At 41.4% G+C, this 24,574-nt stretch overlaps 1 protein-coding gene across 1 annotated transcript in view; it reads right to left on the reverse strand.

Annotated features, from left to right (window-relative positions):
* CRISPLD1 (cysteine rich secretory protein LCCL domain containing 1) overlaps window positions 1-24,574 on the reverse strand; it is a 61,415-nt gene that overhangs the window by 10,975 nt on the left and 25,866 nt on the right. Inside the window, exons 3-13 of the mRNA XM_074943046.1 lie at window positions 16,058-16,176; window positions 15,777-15,909; window positions 13,439-13,554; window positions 12,634-12,734; window positions 10,958-11,137; window positions 10,798-10,858; window positions 10,602-10,668; window positions 9,485-9,615; window positions 4,332-4,375; window positions 4,171-4,243; window positions 1,845-1,920 (exon numbers count right to left, since the gene is read on the reverse strand). Coding sequence (XP_074799147.1) covers window positions 1,845-1,920; window positions 4,171-4,243; window positions 4,332-4,375; window positions 9,485-9,615; window positions 10,602-10,668; window positions 10,798-10,858; window positions 10,958-11,137; window positions 12,634-12,734; window positions 13,439-13,554; window positions 15,777-15,909; window positions 16,058-16,176 — 1,101 coding nt within the window. The remainder of the gene's footprint in view (window positions 1-1,844; window positions 1,921-4,170; window positions 4,244-4,331; window positions 4,376-9,484; window positions 9,616-10,601; window positions 10,669-10,797; window positions 10,859-10,957; window positions 11,138-12,633; window positions 12,735-13,438; window positions 13,555-15,776; window positions 15,910-16,057; window positions 16,177-24,574) is intronic.

Genomic DNA, 24,574 nt, shown 5'->3' on the forward strand with positions numbered 1-24,574 from the left:
CCTGCATTGTCCAATCAGCAAGGTGGTGTTTTCCCCCACAGCAATGCCACTCCAAAACACAGTTTATCTTGTGGAAGGGCCTGCACTCATACTGGCTCCTTGAAGCTCTGCTGACTGCTTGCCATCATGGCTCTTTCCTTCCCTACACCACTTTTCAGTACCTCTAATCTCAATTCAAAAAAATACTATACATGTGTATAATAAAGCCAGGCCAATCTTCACCAGGTCCATTTGTTTGTATGTTGTATGTTCTGGCCCTATCCATTGTCTGTATCTTAGACTATAAGTACTTCAGGGCAATGACTGTCTCTTTTTCATGTTTCTACAGCACCTAGCACAATGTGGTCCTGCCTGGGGACCTTGGGCTCTCCCTGGGGACCTTGGGCTCTCCCATAAAATAAAGATTGAATAATCATGGCTCAAACAGAGTTGCATTACCAGGGACCCTTCTGTGCCAAGGTGGCACCAAGTGACACTGAAAAGAATCAGGAGAAAGTTCAGACATGAGACTGTGTTAACTTTTTTGACTATTTTCTGCAGGACCTGGGGGGTATCATGTGTGTTCCATCCTCCGATTCTTTTCAGTGTCACTTGGTGCCACCTTGGCACAGAAGGGTCCCTGGTAATGCAACTCTGTTTGAGCCATGACTATTCAATCTTTATTTTATGGGAGAGCCCAAGGTCCCCAGGGAGACATTCAGACATCCCATCACCAAGTCCAGGAGGAAAAGTATCATACAGAAATCCAATCCCCCCTTTCTACATAAAGTAGGAGAGATCCTCACCCTAACCTTCTCGTGAGCCCAGTGAGACATGATCTGAACCCCCAAGGGGAATGCATATGAGTGCAGGGGGTACAGCCATATAAGCATGTTGCGAACAGAGAGGAGTAGGATCTGTGCCAGTTCCAGATATGTTGCCATCAGGAAAGCTTTTGGGGGGATTGGAAGAGCAGTCACCATATACAGATTTTGTGAGCAGGAACCCTACAGTGGCAAGGGCTGAAATAGTATTCAAAAAGGGGAAATGGAGCTGTGCTCTGCTTCTGGTGGGTGAACTCCACCCAAGACAAGCATGTGTGTATGTGTGTGTGTGTGTACCAGAGTGAGTGTATGAGTGATTGGGGGGAACTGGGGCATGACTTTCATGCTGTATGTTTGAAAACGTGCTTCAAAGATTCTTTAAAAAGAATTAAACATGAATAACTGTCAGCATCTCAGTGCTCAGGAGCACTTCTCTAATAACAATGAATGGGTACTGTACTCCCACTGGAGAAAAAGAGATGATAGAGAAATAGATTTCATTTTTCAGATTTCCAAAAATAGCTTTATGGTAGTCTTTTGCTTTCCATCAGAAAGTCTTATTTATAATTTTGAAGACTGCTACAAATATGTGACTGTCCATAACTGAGATATGTCCAAAATAATGGGATTACGTATATTTATTTTTAGAATAACATGGTATTTCATTTCACTGGATTCTAGAAAATATATTTGTATCTGGAGAGGGTCATTAAGGGTCTAACCCTTCATTCGTTGCTCATGTCATACAAGTCAGTGGCAATTTTGACCAAAATTTTCAAGTTTGGGTACCTATAGTAAGGCATGTAAATCTATACTTAGGCACCAAATAACTGTCCTGATTTTTAGAGGAGCTGAGTACCACTGAATTCTGTGGGAGCTGTGTGTGCTCAAATCAGGCATCCAAGTTTGAAAACTTTGGTCTTTGAGTGCATGAGGTACATAGGATTAGGCCTGAATTGTCACACTATGCAATATCCTCTCATTGTATACAGTTTCATCATCCACATTCATGAATATGCTTGAATAAATCATGCTACTTACATCAGAATAAATTCGAGTTCCAATTACACGCGCATAGTGTGGGTTTGCCTGCATACAGTTGCGAGGACAATACACTCTGAAAATTGAACACAAACATACATTTTAATAATGTAACTACAATATTACAATACGATGATATTTCATGAAACTGGGCTTCAGGATTTGACAATCAATAAATTCAGTGATGGATAATAAGGTGTCCATAATGATGATATTAGATCGATCTGCTAGTATTGATGCTATGGACTAAGAGGTGTTATTGATGCACTTCTGGTCCCTGGCAAGAGTGGGTGGTGGAGGACTTCAGTAGCTCTGGGCTTTTCTGGCAAAGAAGACGCAAAGGGCAGTGCTGGGCAATTGCTCCCTCTGCCCTGAGGAACAGTTACAGGTTTCCTTCCTCAAAATATTGAGGCATAAGCTTCTTTTGATGAGTGAGAATGTTGGCTTCAAAAAAACAGCTTACACATTTTGCTGAAAGCTATAAATTGACTTATAAACAAGATACTCACCATGCCCTACTTTACCAATCTATTAATATTTCTTTGCAAACAAATATTTCCCTGACCTCCTATCCTCCAACCCCCCAATGAAACAACACAGAGCTGTTTCAGACCCTTTTATGATATCTGTTTGGAGTACCACAAGGATTTTCTTGGAACCCTCTTATTATTCAATGTGTGTGCAAGACCATTAGGAAAGTGGGTCAAAAATCACGGGCTAAATTATTTTCACTGTGCTGATGACAGCCATCTCTACTGCATCCGATCCAGACAGAACCATCAAATGCCTCTCCTGGTGCCGAGGCACCTCTGGGGCATGGGTAAGAGTAAGTTGGATGAAACTTTGTCCTGAGAATACTGAGGTGATGTGGGGGTTGGAGGAAGGAAGCACAAAAACTGGAAGTTATATTAGTTCCTCCAACATCTGTGACCAAAGGTTGTGATTTGGGGGTGTGGTTAGACTCCCAGCTGCTTCTGGATGATCAAATAGCAACAGTGATCAAGACTACCTTTCTCCAGCCTGTGCCTGGCTATTCCTCTGCAGCCTTTCCTCTTAAAGACAGACCTTGCCATTGTGATAAATGCCTGTGTTACCTGTGATTAGTATTTGAGGTGTGGTTGGGAGATTGTGGAGGAGAAGTGCTGTTGCCATGATTTATTGCTGCTTGTAACTTGCTGGGTTGTGTTTTTAAGATGTGTGTCCAGGGCACCCAGACAGTGTTGGATAGGACTTTGCTTTGGAGTTTTTAAAACTGATCTCTTTGTCACTCTTTGACTTCAGGTTTCTATTTTTAAATGTTTTCCTAAAAATGGCTTCTATTTTTTCACTTTAGAATGTATTATATTGTGTAGTAACAAGAGAGAAGAAAGATGGATTTCAGGATGGGATTTGCTCCATCCATTCCTGCATTTCACTCATTTACTTATTTCTGCACCTTATCCAGAAAAACTATGCAGCTATATCCAAACACCACATGAGTCCAAGGAACCAAATGCTACATTATGGGATGTTTTCTTAGCAGTTCTGGCTTTGTGTTTGCTGACTCTATTGACTGTAGGACAGCTACAAAACTACTCTTGTGCATATCTCCACTCTTGCGGTAACTCACGCTACACTGTATTTACCTCTGACTCATCTATGGTTTTAAGAATGGTTACAGGTTTCCTTCCTCAAACTATTGAGGCACAGTCTTCTTTCGAAGAGTGAAAATGTGGTTTCAAATACACATATCAAATACACACCTCACACATTTTGCTGAAAGCTATAAATTGGCTTATAGACAAGATTCTCACTATGGCCTACTTTACCAATCTATTAATATTTCTTTGCAAACAAACATTTTCCTGACCTACTATTCTCCAAAAAAACCCAACCAACCAAACAACACCTAAGACACAGGGATGTGTCAGACCCTTTCATGATATCTATTTACAGAGGAGGAAACTGAGGCTCAGAAATCCATTGCCCAAGGCACACAGCAAGTCAGTAATACAGAATGGAATATATATATTGCAGTCTCTTGGTCTAACCACTAGACCACACTTCTGAAAAGTGCAAAAAGACTCATGCTCTATAGAAAGTGTAAAAGACCCTTTATTAAAAATAAATAAAAGTATACAGATCCTCCTCTCCTCAGAATGTATTTACTAGCTGACAATGTTCTTAAACCAAAGCCTGAAAGACAAGCAAAACATTTGTGGCGAGATTTTCAAAGATGCTGAGTACCTACAGCTCCCACTAACATCAACTGTGGGTGCTCAACACCTCTGATAAAAAAGACTATTTCTTTGTGCTTTGATCTGACAGAAAGATTCGAGACCCTTACCTTGGGCAATGCGAGGCTGGTTTTTGAAATGGGCATAGCTGTTCCACTGTTGTTTCACAGGTGATAGCTTGAACTGAAGAAATAAAACAGAAACTAATAGATATATGCAGTCAAAATACAGTCCAGTGTATGATGAAGATAATATATAAATAAATGCTAACCTGTTACTTTGGAGACTGTGAAGGAATTAGCAGACTGATATTTGCTAACAGAAAGAAGAAATAAAAGAAACAGTCAACAATCAAACAATTTATTTAATGGATTTCCAGACATAGGCCCTACACTGATTATGCTTAATTGGAATCCACTAGTTCAGACCCCAAGTATGGAATCCCTGCATGTTCACTGCAATTACTGCATTTAGTTTACATTCACAGTGAAATTCAGCATGAAATCAAGGATTAGCACAAACGTGTTAAGCATTGGATTTCCCACATTGTCAATGACTTCATTTAACAGTACAATAACAGCTAATGTAATCGGGTTCCATGATTCTGTTTTAGTCAGGAGTGCCAATCAGCAGGAGCATTCATTGTCCATTTCCTCACTAAGGACCTAACCACAACATTAACATCATGCAGGCATAGGATGCTGTTCAGTCAAAACCAGTGTCAGAATCTGGAACGTGCATTTTCAGATTCATTTCTGCTTTTAGATTCAGTTTCTACATTCACATTGTTACTGGTATCATTATCAGGGCAGCAAAAAGGATACAAATTTTCTTTTTATTAATAATTACATGGTCACCAGCAATGTCAATTCCTTTTCCTGTCTCTGAACCTTTATCTAATAACTGGTCAGTACTTTTCTTCATTACTTCTTCATCTCAAGAGATGTGCTACTAAGTCCTAAAATCTTTGGGTTTTTTACAACACCCTTAACCAAGAAGTAAATGACCTTGTTTGACTTTGGTAAGTTTAATTACTAAAGGAGGAGATGAATTCTTAGTCACCTCCAGAATGGATTACTGTGATGTGTTCTAGCTGGGCTACATGCTGTACTCGGAATGGCTTTCCTGCTTATTTAATTTATTTATTCCTATTGGATGCTAATTGCACATCTTATACACGAGATTCTCACTATGGCCTACATTACCAAACAAATATTTTTCTGACCTACTATTCTCCAAAAAACCCCAACCAAAACCTAAGACACAGGGATGTGTCAGACCCTTTCATGATATCTATTTATAGAGGAGGAAACTGAGGCTCGGAAGTCACCACTGTCTTCCAATTTGCTTCCAGTTGCAATACAAGATGTTGGTTTTAACCTATTATATAAAGTTTTAAATGGTTTGGGTCCTTGCTCCCTTAGGGTACACCTAGACTAGGATAAAGGTGGTGGTATAGACAGGGCAAGTTGTATTTTAACATGTGTTAGCTGGTCAAGGTGAACGCTAATAGAGGGAAAAAATGGAAAAATATAGTCCTGATTTCAAGTCTAGCTTCATCTTGACCACCTAACACACTCAGGATGTGTCTACATTCAAGCTGGACGGTATAATTTTCAGCTCAAGTAGACACACTGGTGCTTTGATTGAGCTAGAGCACTAAAAATAGAAGTGTAGCGGTGGAAGTGGCAGAAGGGGCTGCCTGCCCTAAGTATGGTCCTGTCCAAGACCCTAGATACAGACATGGGGCAGCTAACCCCTCTTGCTGCCTCAGCTACACTTCTTTTTTTTGACATGCTAGCTTGATCACCACTGGGCACAGCAGAGAGAGAGCAACAAGGGGGCTGTTCATAGCTCCTATGGCTACGGCCCGAGCCCCAATGGCCCCAGCCCCAACATAGATTGACAGACCTGGAGTCTGCTCTAATTTATACATGTGGCTATGGCATGCAAGGGGACTTCTGCCAGCCAGAGACTGCCTGGGCAAAGTGAATTCCAACCATGCCACCTCCCTGCACACCCAGGGCTAAAGGAAAATGGGGTAACAGTCAGCTGTGTTGGCTGTATGCTTGCTGCAGGTTCCTCCATACTGGGATAATCTCCACCTGGGAAGATGAAGCCAGTTTCTGTCCTCTTTATGCTGCGTGGCTGATGCAAAGTACAGAGTGAGCCACACAAATGGGCGTTACCTCAGGAAACCTTTCCTCACATGACATTCTGTCCAATCCCTAATTTAGATTTGTAACCCTCTTCTGGACTTTTCTAATTCCTGGATGTACTTTTTAACAAGTGTGGTGATCAATACTGCACATTATTCTATACACACAGAAGCATGTGAATTATAGCTGGACATTATTGCATTTTCCCTTACCAAGGTAGTAAAAGTAGTATTAAATTACATTCCCACATGCTACATAAAGTCAGTCATGGTTTGCAGGTTTTTCTTTTCAATATCTTTTATGGTTAAAAATACCAGTATTGGGAGCGAGGTCAGTATTACAAATATCCACACTGCAAGTAATGTCCTCTGGCTAATCACATGCTGTTTTTTCTTCATTCAGGTTTGCATCACTGAGAAACAAATGACTAGATTTGCACGTGGCAATCCAGCCTGAGTAAGGAGCAGCACACAAGAGCAGGATGAGAACTCAGACCCAGTCTCACCCCTGCTTCTCCTTGCACTAAGTGGAAAGTAAACTGCGATTTCGCCTGAGTGCTGGTTCAGCTGCACCAGCCTGTGTGCACCGCACTGGCCTGTTTTGGGGTCAGAGCCCAGGCTCCATCCACCCCACATCCCGGTTTATACAAGATAGGCATGAACAAAAACAGCAACCGACAATTATCATATGTTAGGATGAACCCTACTTTGTTAATACTAACACTGGAGTAACACTAAGCTCTTGGTAGTCTAAAGAGTTAGTACTGATGCTGCGCCCTAGTTGAGCCCTGTCAGACTATACCCTCCATTTCCACCGACCACATTTTTTGTTTGTTTTCTTATACAAGTTGAGAAGTATTTGCACCTGCTTTCCTATACAATAACTCAGCAAGATTTCAGATAAGGATCCAAACTTTGCCACACATTTCTGACTCAAACCTCCAGAGTGTTTTAAGTTATCCCATCACTAGCAAATGTAAAAAGTTGTGCCAAGTACAGAATTGTAAATTTGCATGAAGTTTCACATGCAGATACTTAGCCTCGTAAGGAAACGGTTAAACATTTACTTAAATAGATGTACTTTCATGTTTTATGTGAGCACGTACTAGGTGTGATTCACTTCTAAATACAATTTCTTATGGTTATTAAAGATCCCATAGCACTCTTCAGAAGAGCAGAGAGGGAGGTGCTCCAGTATCCCGGGAAAATTCCAGTTTAGCTAATTATTATAGAATATTCTGCCTATTGTCGCCCTATAGGGCTAGCCTGTTTGCTTGCTTATATAGGTTTTCTTATGGGTTTGATTATTTGTTTTATTATACAGATTTGTACTAGAATATTTTTGGCCGTAGCTCAAAGAAACTACAGGCCACATCCAGTATGTTGAGTTAAGGCAAGTTAGCATACATATGTTTGAGACCTTTAGCCCAGTTAGGTGATGATGAGCTAAAGCAGAAAGGATTTATATGTTTGTGACCTTTTATATAGATAAGTGAGGTTGCTCAAGCAAGTTGGTATAGCTAGGGGCTACCTAAGTTCATACCCTCTTTAAACTTTGCAGGTACAACCCAAAGAACATTGAAATAACTGATTTGGCCAGAAATAACAGATGTGAGAATGAGCTAATGATGATTAATAGGTATGCTTATGTCAATAATATGTACAAACATGCCAGCCTACAGCGTACATGTACCCTGATACTTTGTGGGTGAGGAAATTCAGTTTGGACATGGAAGGAGGACTCATAGTGCTCAGGCTCTCTAAGAAGGGTAACCCACCATGTTAAAGGGCTGTTCATCATTGTTCAGTTAGTTCATTAGTTCGTAGTTGTTCCTTAATTCCTAATTGTTAGTTCTTAATTCTTGTTCTTAAGTTACTTAGTGGAGTCAAACTCTAAGTTAGCTTCTATAGTCTTTCTATAGCTTTTTAGTTCTAGGTTCTCCTAAGTTATTCACCACACACTTGAGAATTGAGGAACCTGAACCATCGGACTCTCTTAGCATGCAAGAGGCAAGGCTGGTCCTTTGTTTCTTACCACCAGGTTATCAAGGAAGGCTGTGAGTATATTAATCTAGAAACCTTTCTGGTATATAATACCACATGTACCTCTAAAACAATATTATTGCCTTTGCAATTCTGATGATTTTCCATTTGATTACTATTTGATTACTTTTATCTCAATAAAAGTCTTTAAGGATGTATTTTGTTCTCAGTGTGAGTGTCCTTGTTATACATCTCGAGGGTCCTTGAAAACTCTGTGTAGCCTGATTCAGGGACAAGAACCTTATTATCTTTTGATCAGATTATTTGGTGAGCCTATAACCCATATTGTATGAACAATATTATTAATCTCCTAAAATTAGGCAACACTGCCGTGGTTAGTCCTTAGAAACATTACCAGTGTTACACAGGATGAGCAGATCATTTTAACTCAGGCTATGCCTACACTACCACAGTAAGCTGACCTACGCTACGCAACTCCAGCTATGTGAATAACTTAGCTGGAGTGGACATACATCAGGTCGAGTTACCGCGGGGTCTACACTGCGGGTGGTCGACAGGAGAAAATCTCCCGTCGACTTACTGTATTCTTCTCATCAGAGGTAGAGTACAGGGGTCGACTGGAGAGCTATCTGCAGGCAATCTGGCGGGTCTTTACTAGAGCCACTAAATCGACCACCGGTTGATCAATCTCAGATCCTGGCTGTAGTGTAGACCTGCCTTAACTCAGTTTCAGTATGCACTGTTCCTTTGTAGGTTCATCTTTACATTTGTATCGGAAATAGATGAATGCTGCAAATATTGAGGTAATTTAATCATAAATACTAATTTAGCTATCTGAGAGACAAGGGAGGGTGAGGTAATATATTTTATTGGGCCAACTTCTGTTGGTAAGAGAGATAAGCTTTGCATTTACACAGAGCTCTTCTTCAGGTCTGACTATCTGACATAATTGCGAAGGACAACCATTATACATTTTCCCTGCCTCTTCTATTTGATATAGCATTTTTGTCACTTCCTATCCCATATCTGTTCTGTCATTTTGCAGTATGCTCTTAAGAATGGCTACACTTTCAGGGTAGGTGAAATGATACCTGTATTCCAGTATGTGTCGTTTTTACAGTGCTTTCAGATCCTTCAGGTTTAAAACAATTATATGGGAAATCTATTATTGTGACTTATTTCAGGTTAAAAAAATGCAATATATTGGAAACATCACACATTTTAGTTGTAAGCACACAAAGTATCAGTAATCTTGCACTTACCCAATTGACTGAATGCCATTTCTATAAGATTTGATGAAATAGTTTTTCCTTCCTTGCCTAGTGATATCAACCCAACCACCATCATTGTCTAGGATACCATAATGTATGGCAGCTCTACAGATGCTGGATTGCTAAAAAATGGAGCAAGAAAATCATTTCCGTGTCAGGTGAAACAGTTATTTTCCATTGTATTTTAAATGTGAAAAGGCAGTTCTTCATTACAATTGTGTCCAATATGCAATATTTGCATTTGTTAAAGCTACTCAGCCTTATGCCTTGCAGTTCTCATTCCCATCAAACTATTCCAAAAGCCAGGGATCAGCCACTCCACCATTTTTTCCTGCCCACACTCCCTATTCTGCGGATTGGGAGGTTGAGTGGTGAGTCACTACATGAGGCCTTCACCACTTGGGGATTCCCCTACACAGAGGTAGCCAGTGAAACCACTTTTTGGCTGCTTGTGCCCTCAAAGTGAGGCAAAGCAGTGGGAACATGATCCTGAATCCAGCCCTTACCAAACTTGGCATAGGTAGTATTACCGGCAGGGGCTGGAGCCTCCACAGGCATGCCTATTATGCTTAATGTAGTTGGGACAGCCACCACCCCACACGAAGAAAATGTCATTTTCCCATTACTGAGAATGAAAGCAGACATTTTCATCGTGTCTCTTGTTTCCTCCCTTTTGTTTTAGTGCCCAACAATGATATGCAACAGGATAAAGCTGGAGGACCAGATATTTAAAACTAAGGGTTAAATTTATATATCTAGACTCATATTCCCAAAAGCAGCCTATAAATATGCACCCACAAAATCCTAAACAGCATTTGTACAGATTTACAGCTGTCTAAATATCTGTACACACAAATCCTGCTTGTGTGGAAAAATGTGAGGTATTATATACCCAAAAATTACATGTTCAGAAGTGCAGGAACAAATCTAGACCAGGTTGAGGCTACCTTAACAATTTGCAGTAGGCTTTTTACTTTTCTGAGCATAGACTTCTTCAGAATGCATTCTTACTGATAACATATTTTAGCTAATATTCCAAATTAAAAAGACAGAATTTCATTAATTACATCTATACTAAACTCAATTTAAAATATATATATATGTTTACCATTTCATAATGAACACTTCCAATCACTTTGCCCTTACTATCCAAGCAGCCAGCAGGACATTCATACCTGGAGATTTAAAATACAAATTGGTTTGAGATCCTATGATTGCAACAGGGGAAATATTTTAGTTATTTCAACTGTTATAACAACAGTTTAGAATAATCTGAGATAGGCAAACTGTAGAATGTACCATACCTATTGCAAGTTGTCCCTTTGCACTGGTCTCTTAGCCTTACTTCACATGAAACAATCTGAGCTAAATAACAAAAAGCCAGTTTCATTAAAATGTCTTAGAATGCTTTTTGTACCACTTGGTTCAAATTAGATGGCACATAAAAAAATGCAAACTCCTTACACATTTGTTGTGTGCTTATTACTTCATTTCTCTCACTATCATCGCTCCTTGTAGAGCCTGCAGGTGAATGGGTCCTTGACCGACTTTGTGATGTCGTATCCTGTGCTTTGGATTGCTGCCGTTCAATCTCGTTGGTTTCCTCCTCTGGCTCATGAGGGGAGTAATGCCTGTCTGAACCCTCTGTTTTAGTGAATGAATGAGATAAAAGTAAACGGCACTGACATGAATGTGGAAACTTTTGTGAATATTCATACTTTTAATATTTTGTTTTCATGGAACACTTTAAAAAGATGAACAAAATGAAAAACTTGATCCTTCCATTGACTCATGGGATTCATCAGCTAGATGAATAGCTGATGTTTGGTAACATATACCATATACTTTATTGGTGTCTTACTTAGATGTTTGGCTCACTTTGTAGCACTGACAGCATAGTTTTACGTGTGAATGTGCTGGCAATATTTCTACTGCTGTAACTTCCCTCTGTCATGAGGGAATCCATAGACCAATAGTGGTATTTCTTCACATAATGCTACCTAACAAACCTTTTAAGTGCAGTTTGCTATGATTAAAGAAATTGGGCTTCTAAATCTATATCCACCTGAAATTAGGCCCTTTTCTAGGTAAGTTAATCAGGATCCTAAATTTCAGAGGTGTTTACATCTGAGCGTAAGTCCCTTATTTAGGTACCTACATTTAGGTACTCAACTGTGACCCAGATGAACAGCTGAAGAACTGTATTCAGTAATCTTACTTTTCAAAAGTATTAATATAAGTGACTTTCTGTGTGCCCCTGCCCTGCAACTGGGGCTGTCAGGAACCAGGACCCTGCAGCCCCAGCTGCACTGCTTCCTCTGGGGGGCTGCAGCCAGGGCCAGGGGCTGCAGCCGGAGCCATGCACCCCAGCTCCGTGCCATCCCTGGCTTGGCGGGACTGCAGCCAGGGCCGTGCACCCCAGCCCCATGGCTTCCCAGGGCCTGTAGCTAGGGCCGCACACCCTCTTGCAGCTTCCCAGGGCCCTGTGCCCCCCCACCCCCACCCGCTGCGGACGGGGCTTGGCAGGGACTGCAGTGGGGGCTGCGCACCCCTGTCCTGCAGCTGGGCCAGCTCTGGAGCAGGGGCTGTGTGCCCCCCTGGCTGCACCACCGCTGCGGCCATTGGAGTCAGGGCTGTGCCCCATGCCCTGGTGGGGGGCTTGGCCTGTTAGTTGTCCCCCCTTCGCCCCCCCCATGGGACTCCATTCCGCCCCCCCCCCCCCCCCCCCGACCTAGCCCTGCCCCCGGTTATTTGTAGTAAAGTAATGGACAAGTCACAGGCTCTGTGAATGTTTGTATATTGCCTGTGACCTATTTGTGACTTTTACTAAAAATAACCGTGAAAAAAATCTTAGCCTTACTCATCAGTAAGTGATGTAAACAATATGCAGCTGCATCCTGCACCTTCAACCATCACTGAAGTCAATGGAAATTCAGCACACTTAACTCTTCATAAAAAGGGCTCAGACTGTCACAACATCAGACCTTTAATAGTTGCCTGAGCAAAATTATACAACAAGTATACAAAATTATATCTCCGCTGTCTAGAAGCATAATAAAGAGAGGAAAGAAAAATGTTACATTTATGGTGTCCAGCCACACAATCCAATTTGCAGCTGCATTTGTTGAAATGGTACATACCCCTGTAGCAAAGATTTTCTCTGCAGCCTCCTCCAAAACTAGGTGGACAAGCAGAACAAGGGCGGCCATGTTTGTAAGGAGCATGACCCCACCAGTTGCCCCTTAAAAAGAAAAATGCTAATTAGTTAAAATATGCATAAATGTATTCATCGATAATATTAACATCATTTCAACATGTGGTCAAACAAAATGAGGAAAAACTTGTTTCTATTTACATTGACATTTGAACTGTGATGTTGTTATAATAAATCAGGCCCCCAAAAGGGGTGTTTGACTTACAAGAGTCTGGGTTCAGTCACTGAGAAACTCATGAAGGGGAAATTGAGGCAGTAGCATGGTGCAGTGTTGGATCAGGTGAGACCCTGTTACTAGTATGCTACCTAAGCTAAATTCCTCCACCATAACTGAACGGGACTCCCACTGTCCTGGACTTCGGTCACCTGAAGGTACAATTTGACCCTAAGCATGGTAGGCTCTCTAAATGAGAAATCTATTGCTTATTTGGTAATGTTATACATCTGCTAAAATAATAATGGGGAGATACCTTTATTTTCCAGACAAAATGATACATCAGACCACAGTAAAGCTCTCTAACCCCAGAGCACTAAAAGAAAGGCCAGAAAACAAACAGCCTGTTTTTGCTTCATTCAGTTATGGCTTCATTAGAAACAAAGTATCTTTTTGTGGCTGTTCAGAGATAGAAAATTTAGCTTGATTTTCTCTGGGATTATCTCCTGGATTATGCAGTATTTTGCCCTTTCAGGATAAATTTTACATTAAGTGTTAGCCTACTGTATATACTTACTTGGGAGAATAATTGCACACTAAGTAGACTGCTTTTGGCCAGATCTGTCCCCAGATGTTCATATTATGACACAAGTTAATAGCACAACCTATCCTGCTACTTGTGGCCCATACCACCTAGATGACAGGAAACAAGAATACATGTGAAAATTAAATGAGTGATTAATACAAAACAAACATATCTATGAAACACTGAGCTAAAAAAATCAAATTACAAAAAAGCAGTAATGTTTCTCTCTCATACACATCTACTTTTGGACAGGGAAACACTCATGCATGGAGTTCAACTATTATTTAAAATTTGAACATTCAGTACCAAGGGTGATGTATATTGGTTGCTGTTGGTCAGATCTCTGGCTAGTATGAATCTGTGTTGTTCCAATGACATCAATAGAGTAATGCTGATTTTCACCAGCTGATGATATGGCCGTTCAGTTATATCCCTTGTTACAAAGAACAATTTTATGTTGATGCATAAAGGTTTTACCAAAAAAAAGCTAAACTGGGAGAAGTTGGGCTCTTACATATCACAGTTATGAACACAATGTAAGAACACAGAAGAAACTCAGAATTAGGTAGGTAGATAGATGATAGCCAATAATTGTTAGCAATTAACAAGCAAGCAATTAACACGAGTAATTAAACTATTAACAAAAGGCTTCATTCACTGAAAATACTCATGTCTACTACAGACCACAGATTTTAAACAATTAGGGAATTCATGTCATTGCAGTTGAAAGGAAAGTTGTATTTCCTTCATTCAGCTGTTAAAACAATGCTCATTACAGAATTTTTAAAAGATTCTAAAAAACTAAGGCTGGAATTTTCAAAAGTGCTGAAGGGAGTTAGGTGCCCGACTCCCATTTAATTAAATGGGAGCTGCAAATCTCATTCCCTTAGGCCCTTTCACCATCCCAGCCTAAAGGCTCAGATCGATTCTGTGCAGAACCACCAGCACATTAAAGGTATGTCTATGCTGCACACTCCTTTCACTGGAGTATAGAGTACATATACTACATGCCCCCTTGGCCCTCCAGACAATAAATAGCATTGTAGACAGTGAGGCTTTGCTAAAGTGACTAAAGACATGCCTGAACGCTGTGGGTGTATAACTTACATGGCTCTCTACATGCCCAAGCAGTGCCTCTCCCATCTACATTGCTATTTTTAGCAGGATGGCGTCCCACTGCCACCCTGCTGCAGGAGTTTTTCTCCACCACAGGGAATGATCCTGGCAATGGGGAAAGACCCCAGCAGCTCCCTGGAGCCTTTCTCTACTGCAAGAAAGTGCCAGAGCCTTTTCCCGCTGTAGAGAAAGACTCCAGCAGCAGGGACAGGCTCTGGAGGCTCCCCACTGCCAGGACAGGCTCTTATCATCACTGCAATAAAGGGCTTTGGCAGCAGGGAGCCGCTAAAATCTTTCCTCTCTGCCTCTCCTGCTAGAGCCTCTCTCTGACATGTGTAGCTACACACTAGGGTGGACACAGCCCGCTTTTCACTGTGGTGGGTAGCTACATACATACTCTACACCAGTGGTGGGCAACCTGCGGCCTGCAGGCCGCACTGGGCCCCTCAGAGTAATCCACTGGCGGGCCACAAGACAGTGTTTACATTGACCATCTGCTGGCACGGCCGCCCGCAGCTCCCAGTCACCGCGGTTCGGTGTTCCCAGCCAATGAGAGCTGCAGGAAGCAGGTGGTTTATTTTCTATAGGATGTTTGTTCCTGATTATTCATAGGACAAATCTCTTTCTTTTCTGCACTATAAATTTCTACTGCATATCTGTACATGGAACTCCCCTTGCTGTCAACCGGCTAACTGCAGAATATGCAATCTGCAAAGTGGACTTGAAAAGAGGATTTTGCAAGTAGTGGATGAAATTCACACAACCGCGCCCCCATTATCCCAGAGAACTTGGGCTTTGTGGGGAATCCTCGCATAGGTTGAGAGGGTGGAATTCTCACTCTCTCACTCGTACATCCCCAAGCTGCAGGAAGTCCAGAGATCTGCAGCATAACCCCACTCCATACCACCTATTGTGTCAATTTACAGCCAGTGATGAATTCAGTACACCCAAACCTCCTTCAGTGGAACATATTTGGCTAACCTTAAACTTAACAATAAGTTAAATTCTAAGTCCTTACCCAAAGTGAATGGATAAGAGTAGAGACTGAGTGAAAAGTTAGTAAGGACCATAGACTTTGGCTCCCAAGAATGATAGGAACATAGTGCTTCCACATTTTCCTTCAGGTATTTCCCTAATGCTGTCCTCCTGAGGCACCATGGGATTACAACTGTGAAAAACAGGAATAACTTTGTGGTAAACCAAACACACATACCTGTGTATAATGAGTGCAAACAGGACCAGAACATCTGTAAGGACAATAGGGATTGCATTCCTGAGGATAAGGGTAGGTGAAGTCTCTCACTTCATCATACCAAGCTTGGACATGAAATGTTGGAGGCCTGTATCTATAAAAAACCAACAATGTTTAATAAAATTATAGCCTCTATAGAACAACCCTGAAAAAAAAGTATCTTTCATCACTCTGATTTTAAATAAGAAATAGATTTCCTTATGATTCAAAATTGTTTGAGATAAAATGGTATTTTAAACTACCTTCCCCAATGTGCCCCCAAATTCTGCCCAATTGATGGAAGAAGGCTTGCAGGTCCATGTTCCCATAGACAAGTTTCAGCCCAGGATTCTGCAGATCTCTCCAGCTCTACATCCCACACCTATGATTCAAGAGAAAAAAAGATAGGCATGACCTGAGATATATTTTGTGGCTATTTCATGTATCTGAAAAGAATCTCACCAAAACTATTTTTGTTTTAAGTTTCTTGTTTTTCAATTAAAAAGGCAGCTTTAAATAGCTTATCCCCTATTTGGGTTATGTAAGAAAAAACTTCCTTATAAAACCATGAAGTAATAGAAATATTTTCACAATATTAAAAAATGTCTTTTCCCCCCATTTAAACAATTGCAGCAGCATTGTGCGGTGCAGGAAAGAGAAACTATGAAATTGACAAGCTCACTTCAACTTTCTGGGCTGAATTATATTTTCTGTTTTGTGAGATTTCTTGCATAGTGGAAGGCACAATTCTTAGCCAAAAGGGTATTATCCAACACACTTTCAGCATAAGGGGTTCCCCCCCTCAGTCCCACAGTTTATCTGAAATGAAGGGTTTTTCTCCTCCTTTTTCATAATCAGCTTTCGTAGAAATAACACAAAATTCAAACATCTACTTGAGGAATAGTGCAAGCTTCCAGAATCTAAACAAAATGACTGTCTTGGCTGTATGGTGAGGCTGGTAAAATAGGTTATGTTCAGCATGTGAAGCAATTCACTATGCCACTCAGTGGAAAATATTTCTGTCCATTCCAAAGTGTTTTAGAAAAGTAAAATAAACTGATATATGAATTATGGTCTGTTTATCACAATGTCCTTTAGAAGCAATTGTCAGAGTAAGCTTATTGCTGAGAGGCAAACAGAAACTTGGAAGTTTCCCTCTCCTTCCAACCATATATGAAAACTCACCTTTTCTCTGATACACATCACCAGTAGAGACCACATCTTACTATGTTTGTACTGTCTGTACTGCACTAACCAGGCAATATTAATTTTAGAAGATTTTAGAAGCCGGTTTCAGAGTTGAGCAGGTATCTCCTCTTTTAGTTCAAGCACCACATTAATGCTGCCTGACTTCTTCTATCTCTGACCGGGTAGTTTCAGAAACACCCTCTTTTTCAGGCAACCAAAAGCTCAGCACATTTGAGGCAGTACTGGATTTCTTAATCAATACCAGCTGTCTGTGAGAGGTTGCTTCCAAGATATGGAAAGTGTGCAACATTCTCCAGAGGGTTATCGTAGGTCTGTATTGCTGGTGCTGGCAATTGTGCAGCAGGAGCTTGCTGATGGAGGACCTTTGTCTTTTGAATGTTTCGTGTCAGTCCCATTTTCTGAGATGCTTCAGCAAAGACATCCATGATTGCCTGAAGATCTATTTCTGAGTGAGCACTCAGTAGAGCATTATCCAATACTGAAGCTCAACAGCTGAAGTCGATGATGTTTTGAGCCTAGATTGGAAGTGGCCAAGGTTGAACAGCCTGCCATCCACTCAGTAGATTCGCTGCACTCCTACCAGGATCTTATCAGGAAGGCTAAGTTCACGCATATTTTTAGTAAAAATCACGGACAGGTCATGGGCAATAAAGAAAAAATCATGGAAGCCCATGACCTACCCATGACTTTTACTAAAAATGTGCATGACAAAATGGGGAGCTGTGGGTTCCCCGGGGGCCTGGTTGGGAGCTGCAAGGCATCCCCGCCACCTGTGGTTCCCAGCTGGGGGGAACCCCCAATGCCCCTCCAGGGCATCCCGGCTGCCCGCAGCAGCTCCAAGCTCCAGGGGCACCCTGACTGCCCATGGTGGCTCCGAGCTCCCCTACCCATGGTGTCTGGGAGCTTGGGGCCCTGCAGTTCCCAGCCACCACAGGAATGGGGGGACCCTGCAGCTCCCAGGCACTGTGGACTCAAGTCACAGAGGCTCTGGAAGTCACAGAATCTGTGACTTCCATGACAAAATCGTAGCCCTACTTATCAGTGATCAAATAAAGCACTGCAGCAAGGAAGATGGAAAAAAGAGTGTTTAGGCAGTGACACAGCCCTGCTTGATGCCTGTATTAACCCTAAAAGGAGACGTAATAGATACATTACAGTGGATCACCACTTGCACGTCAATATGAAGGAGATGAAGAATGGTGACAAATTTTGGTGGACATCCATACTTAAGAAAGATTTTCCACAATGCTTCCCTGTTAAGGGCGTCAAAGGCTTTTGTCAGGAAAATGAACACCAGGTATAGTGGTCTGTGCTGTTCTCTAAATTTTTCCTGCAGCTGGCGAGCAGTGAAGATCATGTCAATAGTGCCTCTAAATGGTCTAAACCCCACACTGAGATTCAGGTAGAATGTCTGCAGCAAGAGGAAGACGACGCTCCAGGAAAAGTCTTGAAAGAACCTTTCATGAAGTTGCTAACAGATAGACAGCTGTATAATTTCCACAGTCAGATTAATCTCCTTTCTTGAAAATCGTCACAATCATAGCATCTCTAAATTCATCTGAGATTTTCTCATGGTTCCAGATTTTCAGAACAAGAGTGTGTAGCTGTGAGGTGAGTTCCTCTCCCCCGCGCTTATAAATTTCTGCAGGGATTCCATTGACTCCAGATGCTTTGCTGTTCTTCATCTTCTTAATAGCTCCACACATTTATTCCAATAGCTCCACACTTATTCTGAGTTCATGATTGGGTGTTGTGCGATGAAGATGAAGACACTGTCATCAACAGCAGAGTCCTGATTGAGAAGATCTTCAAAGTGTTCCTTCCTGCACGCACTGACAGCTTCCATTTCTTTGATCAACTTCCCTCCATCCTTAGATCTCAGAAGGGTTGACTCCCGGACACATGGGGCACATATAGTTTTAACGGCATTAAAGAAGCCAGGCATATAATGAGTTTCAGTGAGAAGTTGAAGCTCATGCGATTTATCCAGCCACCAACTGTTCTTCATGTTGCAAATTCTTTTTTGGACCTCTGCCTTTGCTTGTTGGTGAACTGACTTCTTTTGCACAGACTTGATGTTGTTCTGCCAGACCCAAAGGCCTTGTGTTTCTGATTGACAAAGATTTGTATCTCCCGATCATTTTCAACCTTCACAAGAGGTTTTATAGTAGAGAACCCTAGCATGTCTTTGGAAGCACCGAGGATGTTAGATTTGAGGGCATCCCAGGTGCTGCTGAAACATTCTAGTTGTCTTTTTTTGAGATTTGTCAGTTTTTCACTGAGGCATTGGCAGAAAAGGTCACACTTTGTTGGATCCTTGAGTGCCTCTATGTTGATTTTTCTGTCTGCATCATTTCCATTGCAGCCATCATTTAGGAGCCAGTCTGATGCTCATGATCGAGCAATGAGGCAATCATCAGTCATTGCCTCCAGTCATAGCTTGAGTAATACGGACATCTTTGCAATCCCGGACCCGGACAATGACATTGTCAACCAAATGCCAGTGCTTAGATTGTGGATGTTGCCATGATGTCTTGCATTTGTTTTGCTGGTGGAACACAGAGTTAGTGACAACAAGTTGATATTCTGTACATTTGGTCAGAAGAAGGATACCATTTGAATTGACCTTCCTTGCTAATCATTCTGTTCCATAGTTTCAACTCCCATCTGACTCTAGCATTAAAGTTTCCAAGAAGGATGACCCGATCTGTCACTGGTAAACCAGAGAGGACTTGATCAAGGCTGGTGCAGAATTCTTCTTTGGCATCATCATCAAGTGCCAGGGTATACGCAATAATAACTGTAGCATATTGGTTCACTGCGAGTTTCAATCAAAGAATCATAAGATGTTCATTGATTCCAACAGGGAGCTCATTAAGTTGGTTGACAAGTTCAGTTTTGATGCCAAATGCAACTCTATGTGAGTTCGATATTCTGCTTCAGGTTTTCCTTTCCCAAAGAAGGTATATCCACTTCCTTGTTCCTTGAGCTGTCCCACTCCTGCTCGTCGGCTCTCACACAGGGCAGCGATATTGATGTCATATCACTTTAGTTCTTGGGCCACAATTGTGGTACGACACTCTGGATGATCAGTATTACTTTGGTTCATGAGAGTCGTGACATTCCAAGTCAGATTAAATTACTTTGCTGATTTTGATTGCTACAAATGATTCCTCTGGACATGGTAATCCAAATGGGAGGTGTGAGCCAGGCTATGTTTGGGGCACATTTTCTAGCCCCGTCCCCATGTGGGGTGAGCAGAGCGGATCCTAAAAAGGACTGCTCATTCAGTTACAGCTGCCAAAAACGCACTCCTGCCTCATCCGAGCGTTTAAAGGCCATCTTGTAACTGTTGCCTCTATGTCAGTTTATGACTTGGAGCTCCCAGACATCACAATCCTGCTCCCGTCGCCATTAGCTGGTTACTAAAGGACCTGAGGTATGTCCTGGTAGATAGTGGTTCCATGAAAGACACCTGTGCGTGGATTCTTTTAATATGAAGAAACTGTTGCACACTAGTTTCCCCACAGATTTTTGATGAGACAAGATCCTAATCAAATGGCAAGGAGACCAAGACAATTGGAGATCTTGCTTCACAGCAGCCTTCACAGCCATTGAGGATATTAGTGTCGACCTCCACCTCATTTGCTGTCTTTAACCATTACTCTTATCAATATGCCCATAAGACATAAGACATACCCATATGCCCATTTTAAGGGTAAATTTGGGCTCCCGAACTGTAGCGTTTATTGTAACAGAATCAGGATACTAATGATGGAACAGACCTTTCAAGTAATCTAGGGGAAGATCCCAAAACCCACTGAAATCATTAGGATATTTTTTCCTATTGAACTCAGTGGGATTAGCATCAGAAGTCCTTAGTCTACCACTTTGTCAAGGCAGGGTTATCGTACATGCATTTGGTCCTGTCTAAACTTAAGTGTCATAAGTGCTAGGATTCCTTCCCTCTCCTTGAGAAAATATCTACTAGACCTTGCAGTCAGGAAGTTTTACCTGACGTTAAGCCTAAATCTTCTCTCTTCTTTTTGACCTATAGATCCTAGTTACAGCAGTGTATGCCACTATAAATATCTTCTATTCCTTCTTATTGTATATGCCCATCAAAAATGGGTAGACTGTCATGTTTCCACTACACAGAGTTAGCTCTTTTAATCGTGCCTTTTAAATCATAAGAACATAAGAATGGCCATACTGGATCAGACCAAAGGTCCATCCAGCCCAGTATCCTGTCTACCGACAGTGGCCAATGCCAGTGCCCCAGAGGGAATGAGCCTAACAGGTAATGATCAAATGATCTCTCTCCTGCCATCCATCTCCACCCTCTGACAAACAGAGGCTAGGGACACCATTCCTTACCCATCCTGGCTAACTGCCATTAATGGACTTAACCGCCTTGAATTTATCCAGTTCTCTTTTAAACCCTGTTATAGTCCGAGCCTTCACAACCTCCTCAGGCAAGGAGTTCCACAGGTAGACTGTGAGCTGAGTGAAGAAGAACTCAACGGCAGTACAGTTTATGTAGCATTCTGAGATGGCAGCATGACTTGGTAATGGTGCAGCTTAAAAGTCACCACACTGTGCTTTTGCTATGTGCATTGTGACAATGCTACTACATTCAAGTCTGCTCAGAATTTTGCTATATTTAGATTTAGTTCAGTGAACGTGAACATGGCTGGTTCAAGCTGTTTCGTATATTTTCTGAACTGTGTGCCCAGTCCAAATTTAAATCCAAACTGCATCGAAACAATTATCCATATGGATGGTCTTATTAAATGGATCTTAGGGATGTGCTTTACACTAATACAAACATAAAGTGTAATCTTCTTTCCTGCAAATCTCCAGAATAGTCTGTCTCCAAGGCAAACTAAGCTTCATTTTATTCTTTAAAGAACCACCCAAACTATATTAACATTCTATTCTGAAGACCTCATAAATGTCTTCTTCTTTAAAAGCAGTTAGTCACACAGAAAAGGATTTTACCATCTTCCTTTTCAGAAGTTTCAAATACTTTATGCAGTTAATCCAAAATCTAATTCTGATTCACTGCTAGATCTAATCTAGTTAGTCTGTCTGTTGGCGAGCAAGACCTAAAGCTGACGCTTAAGTGACTTTTAAGTGAATTTTCTGCAGAGAATGATGAAATGTATCCATCCAGAGAGCTGCAAGAACAGTCTCTGATGAAAACATTTTATTAATTGTCACCACTGATGACAGATGAACAACTGTACTCCAGGGCACTGTTGAGATTGGATAGTCTTCAAAAAGTTTCTGAAATGTTTCCATTTTTCAAAATGCTTTCTGGCCAGAAGGTATAGTGCAGTCTTCTCATCTCTTCTTTGTCCACATTAAAAAATATCCTCTCTATTCCACCAAAAATAGGAATGTACAATTCTTCCTGCTCTTAGACTAGATCTTCAGCTGCAGTTGAGAAACACTCTGCATGGTTGAGTAGAGCGGGCGCAAAGAAGGCCTGTGCAGACTCCCAATCTTAGGACAGCTCTCTCCTGTTCCAGGCTCCTGGATTAGGTTGCTCTAACTTGCACTAGCTGCCAACAGACTCAAGGAAACATTCAAGTACCAGTGGATTACTGAGGTTCAGGGATGCCTTAGGCATGCCCCCCAGCCAAAGCTCATACTGCAGCAGCAGGACAGTAGTGGTTTAAGAGCCATTGCAGGAGCTCTATTCCAACTGAGGATCCATCTATGCATGTGAGATCCTCTAAGGCCTGGGTCTACAGGGCTAGGGCTGGCCTGTTGTGGCAGAGCAGCTGAGAACAGCCAGAGTGTGTCATAGGATTGGGGCCTCAAAGTTTCATAATGGGCCACATTCTGAGGCCTATTGATACATAACAACTCTCGGTTTTTATGTTGCAGGGGTTAAAGCTGTGGCCTTGGGGTAAAAGATCCCTGGATTATGGTTTTTATATTAGCAGATGGTGCCTCCAACTGGAAATCTCCAGAAAAAACAAACAAACTGCACAATATAAGGGGAACACCACAATTCTGTAGTCAGATTGGGATTTTGAAGTTATCAAATGGTATATGCCACAAAGTGGCACATTTATTAGATATAGGTGGAGAGGATGAGGAACTCATTTTATGTCTGGGTACACCTAGAACTTGAAAGGCAGTACAAAACCACTACCTATGGTAGACAAAATGTTCAGTTTTACAATCTTACTTAACAGTAACTTGTTCAGTTTTAAAGCTAGTTTACAACCATCTTAATTAGAACCTGTTCCAATATCTCTGTAACTATCTTTAGAGCACATACAAAAGCATGTTTACTTCCTTACTAATTAGGTACTCCATTTCAGGAAGTGGTCAACTGACTATTTGGGTCATCACCCAAGAGAAAGTCTGTATGTTACTTATCATCAGATCTTTACTCAGCTGCCAACCTTAAGCTCAGTTATTGTTCATAGCAGGCGTCGACTCGACAATGCAAACAGGTGCAGAGAAGGATGGATATGACTATCGTAATCTTTTGGCGATGTGGTGGGGGCAAAATGAATTGCTGGAAAATAGAAAGAGACAGTTAAAGGTGCTTATCCAAGAAAGGTACTTGATTTCATTAGGAGGATTCCACCAGTGACTAGCCCATGACCTCAGTCTTCTGTCTTAACATGTGTCTTCTGCTTTCGGGAAGCAATGTGCTAAAAGGAGACAAGCCACTTTATCCTATTTCTTGGTTCTTACCTAACTTGGTTTCTCTTCTTGGAAGTGCTGGCGTGGACCAATCAAATGGTGTCCCATACTTCTTGCTAAGATTTGAAATGTCCAATGAAAATGAAGGTCATCCTCTCGCGCCATCCAATTAGGGAACAGGACATCAGCTTTTGAGTTCTTGCAACTGCGACTGGAATTTTCCAGTCTCTCTGAGTAACATCTTGTTACACCAGCTTGTGTAAGATTACCAGTTAGGCTATAACTGTTGGTACAAGCATCTTGGGACATACCTTGAACAGCGGCTGTCTTGCTCGGGTCAGCAATTTACCTCCACAAAGTTGCTTTCCGTGGGCCTGTTTGTGGAGCATACCATGGCCAATTTTTCAGTTATGCTTGCTCAACTTGCAGTTTCTCCATCGACACTATGCTAGCTGATGAACTGTCCAGTTTAACATTCATATAATGTATACAAATTTCTCCATATTCTTTGATGCTCTTTAAACTTGTTTTAACAGTCCATTATACAATACAAAGTCACTTCAAGAACTGTTGTTCTCCAGCAAGCCAGAACAGCTGGATAAATCTTCCACCTTTGTTTTCCTTGTTTTAACATCAATGGTAGAATCTTAGTATGTATGGCTGAGCTGAGTCCATATATTATTAATAAAACAGTTCAATTTCTGATTATTACACTCTGTAATCAAGTGTTTTTATACACACACTATTTGGTTTCAGTTCTTTTATTTACTGCCTCTTTCAGCACAAATGTATTTCACTAACTTAATAGCAAAAACATGCTTGATTGCGAACATCACTTAAACTAAAAAAGCGAAACAAAAAACACAATATAAATGCAATCTCTTTCTTTCTTCGCCAGTTTG

Source organism: Natator depressus, chromosome 2 (genome assembly GCF_965152275.1).
Source record: "Natator depressus isolate rNatDep1 chromosome 2, rNatDep2.hap1, whole genome shotgun sequence".
In the NCBI taxonomy this organism is placed as follows: Eukaryota; Metazoa; Chordata; order Testudines; family Cheloniidae; genus Natator; species Natator depressus.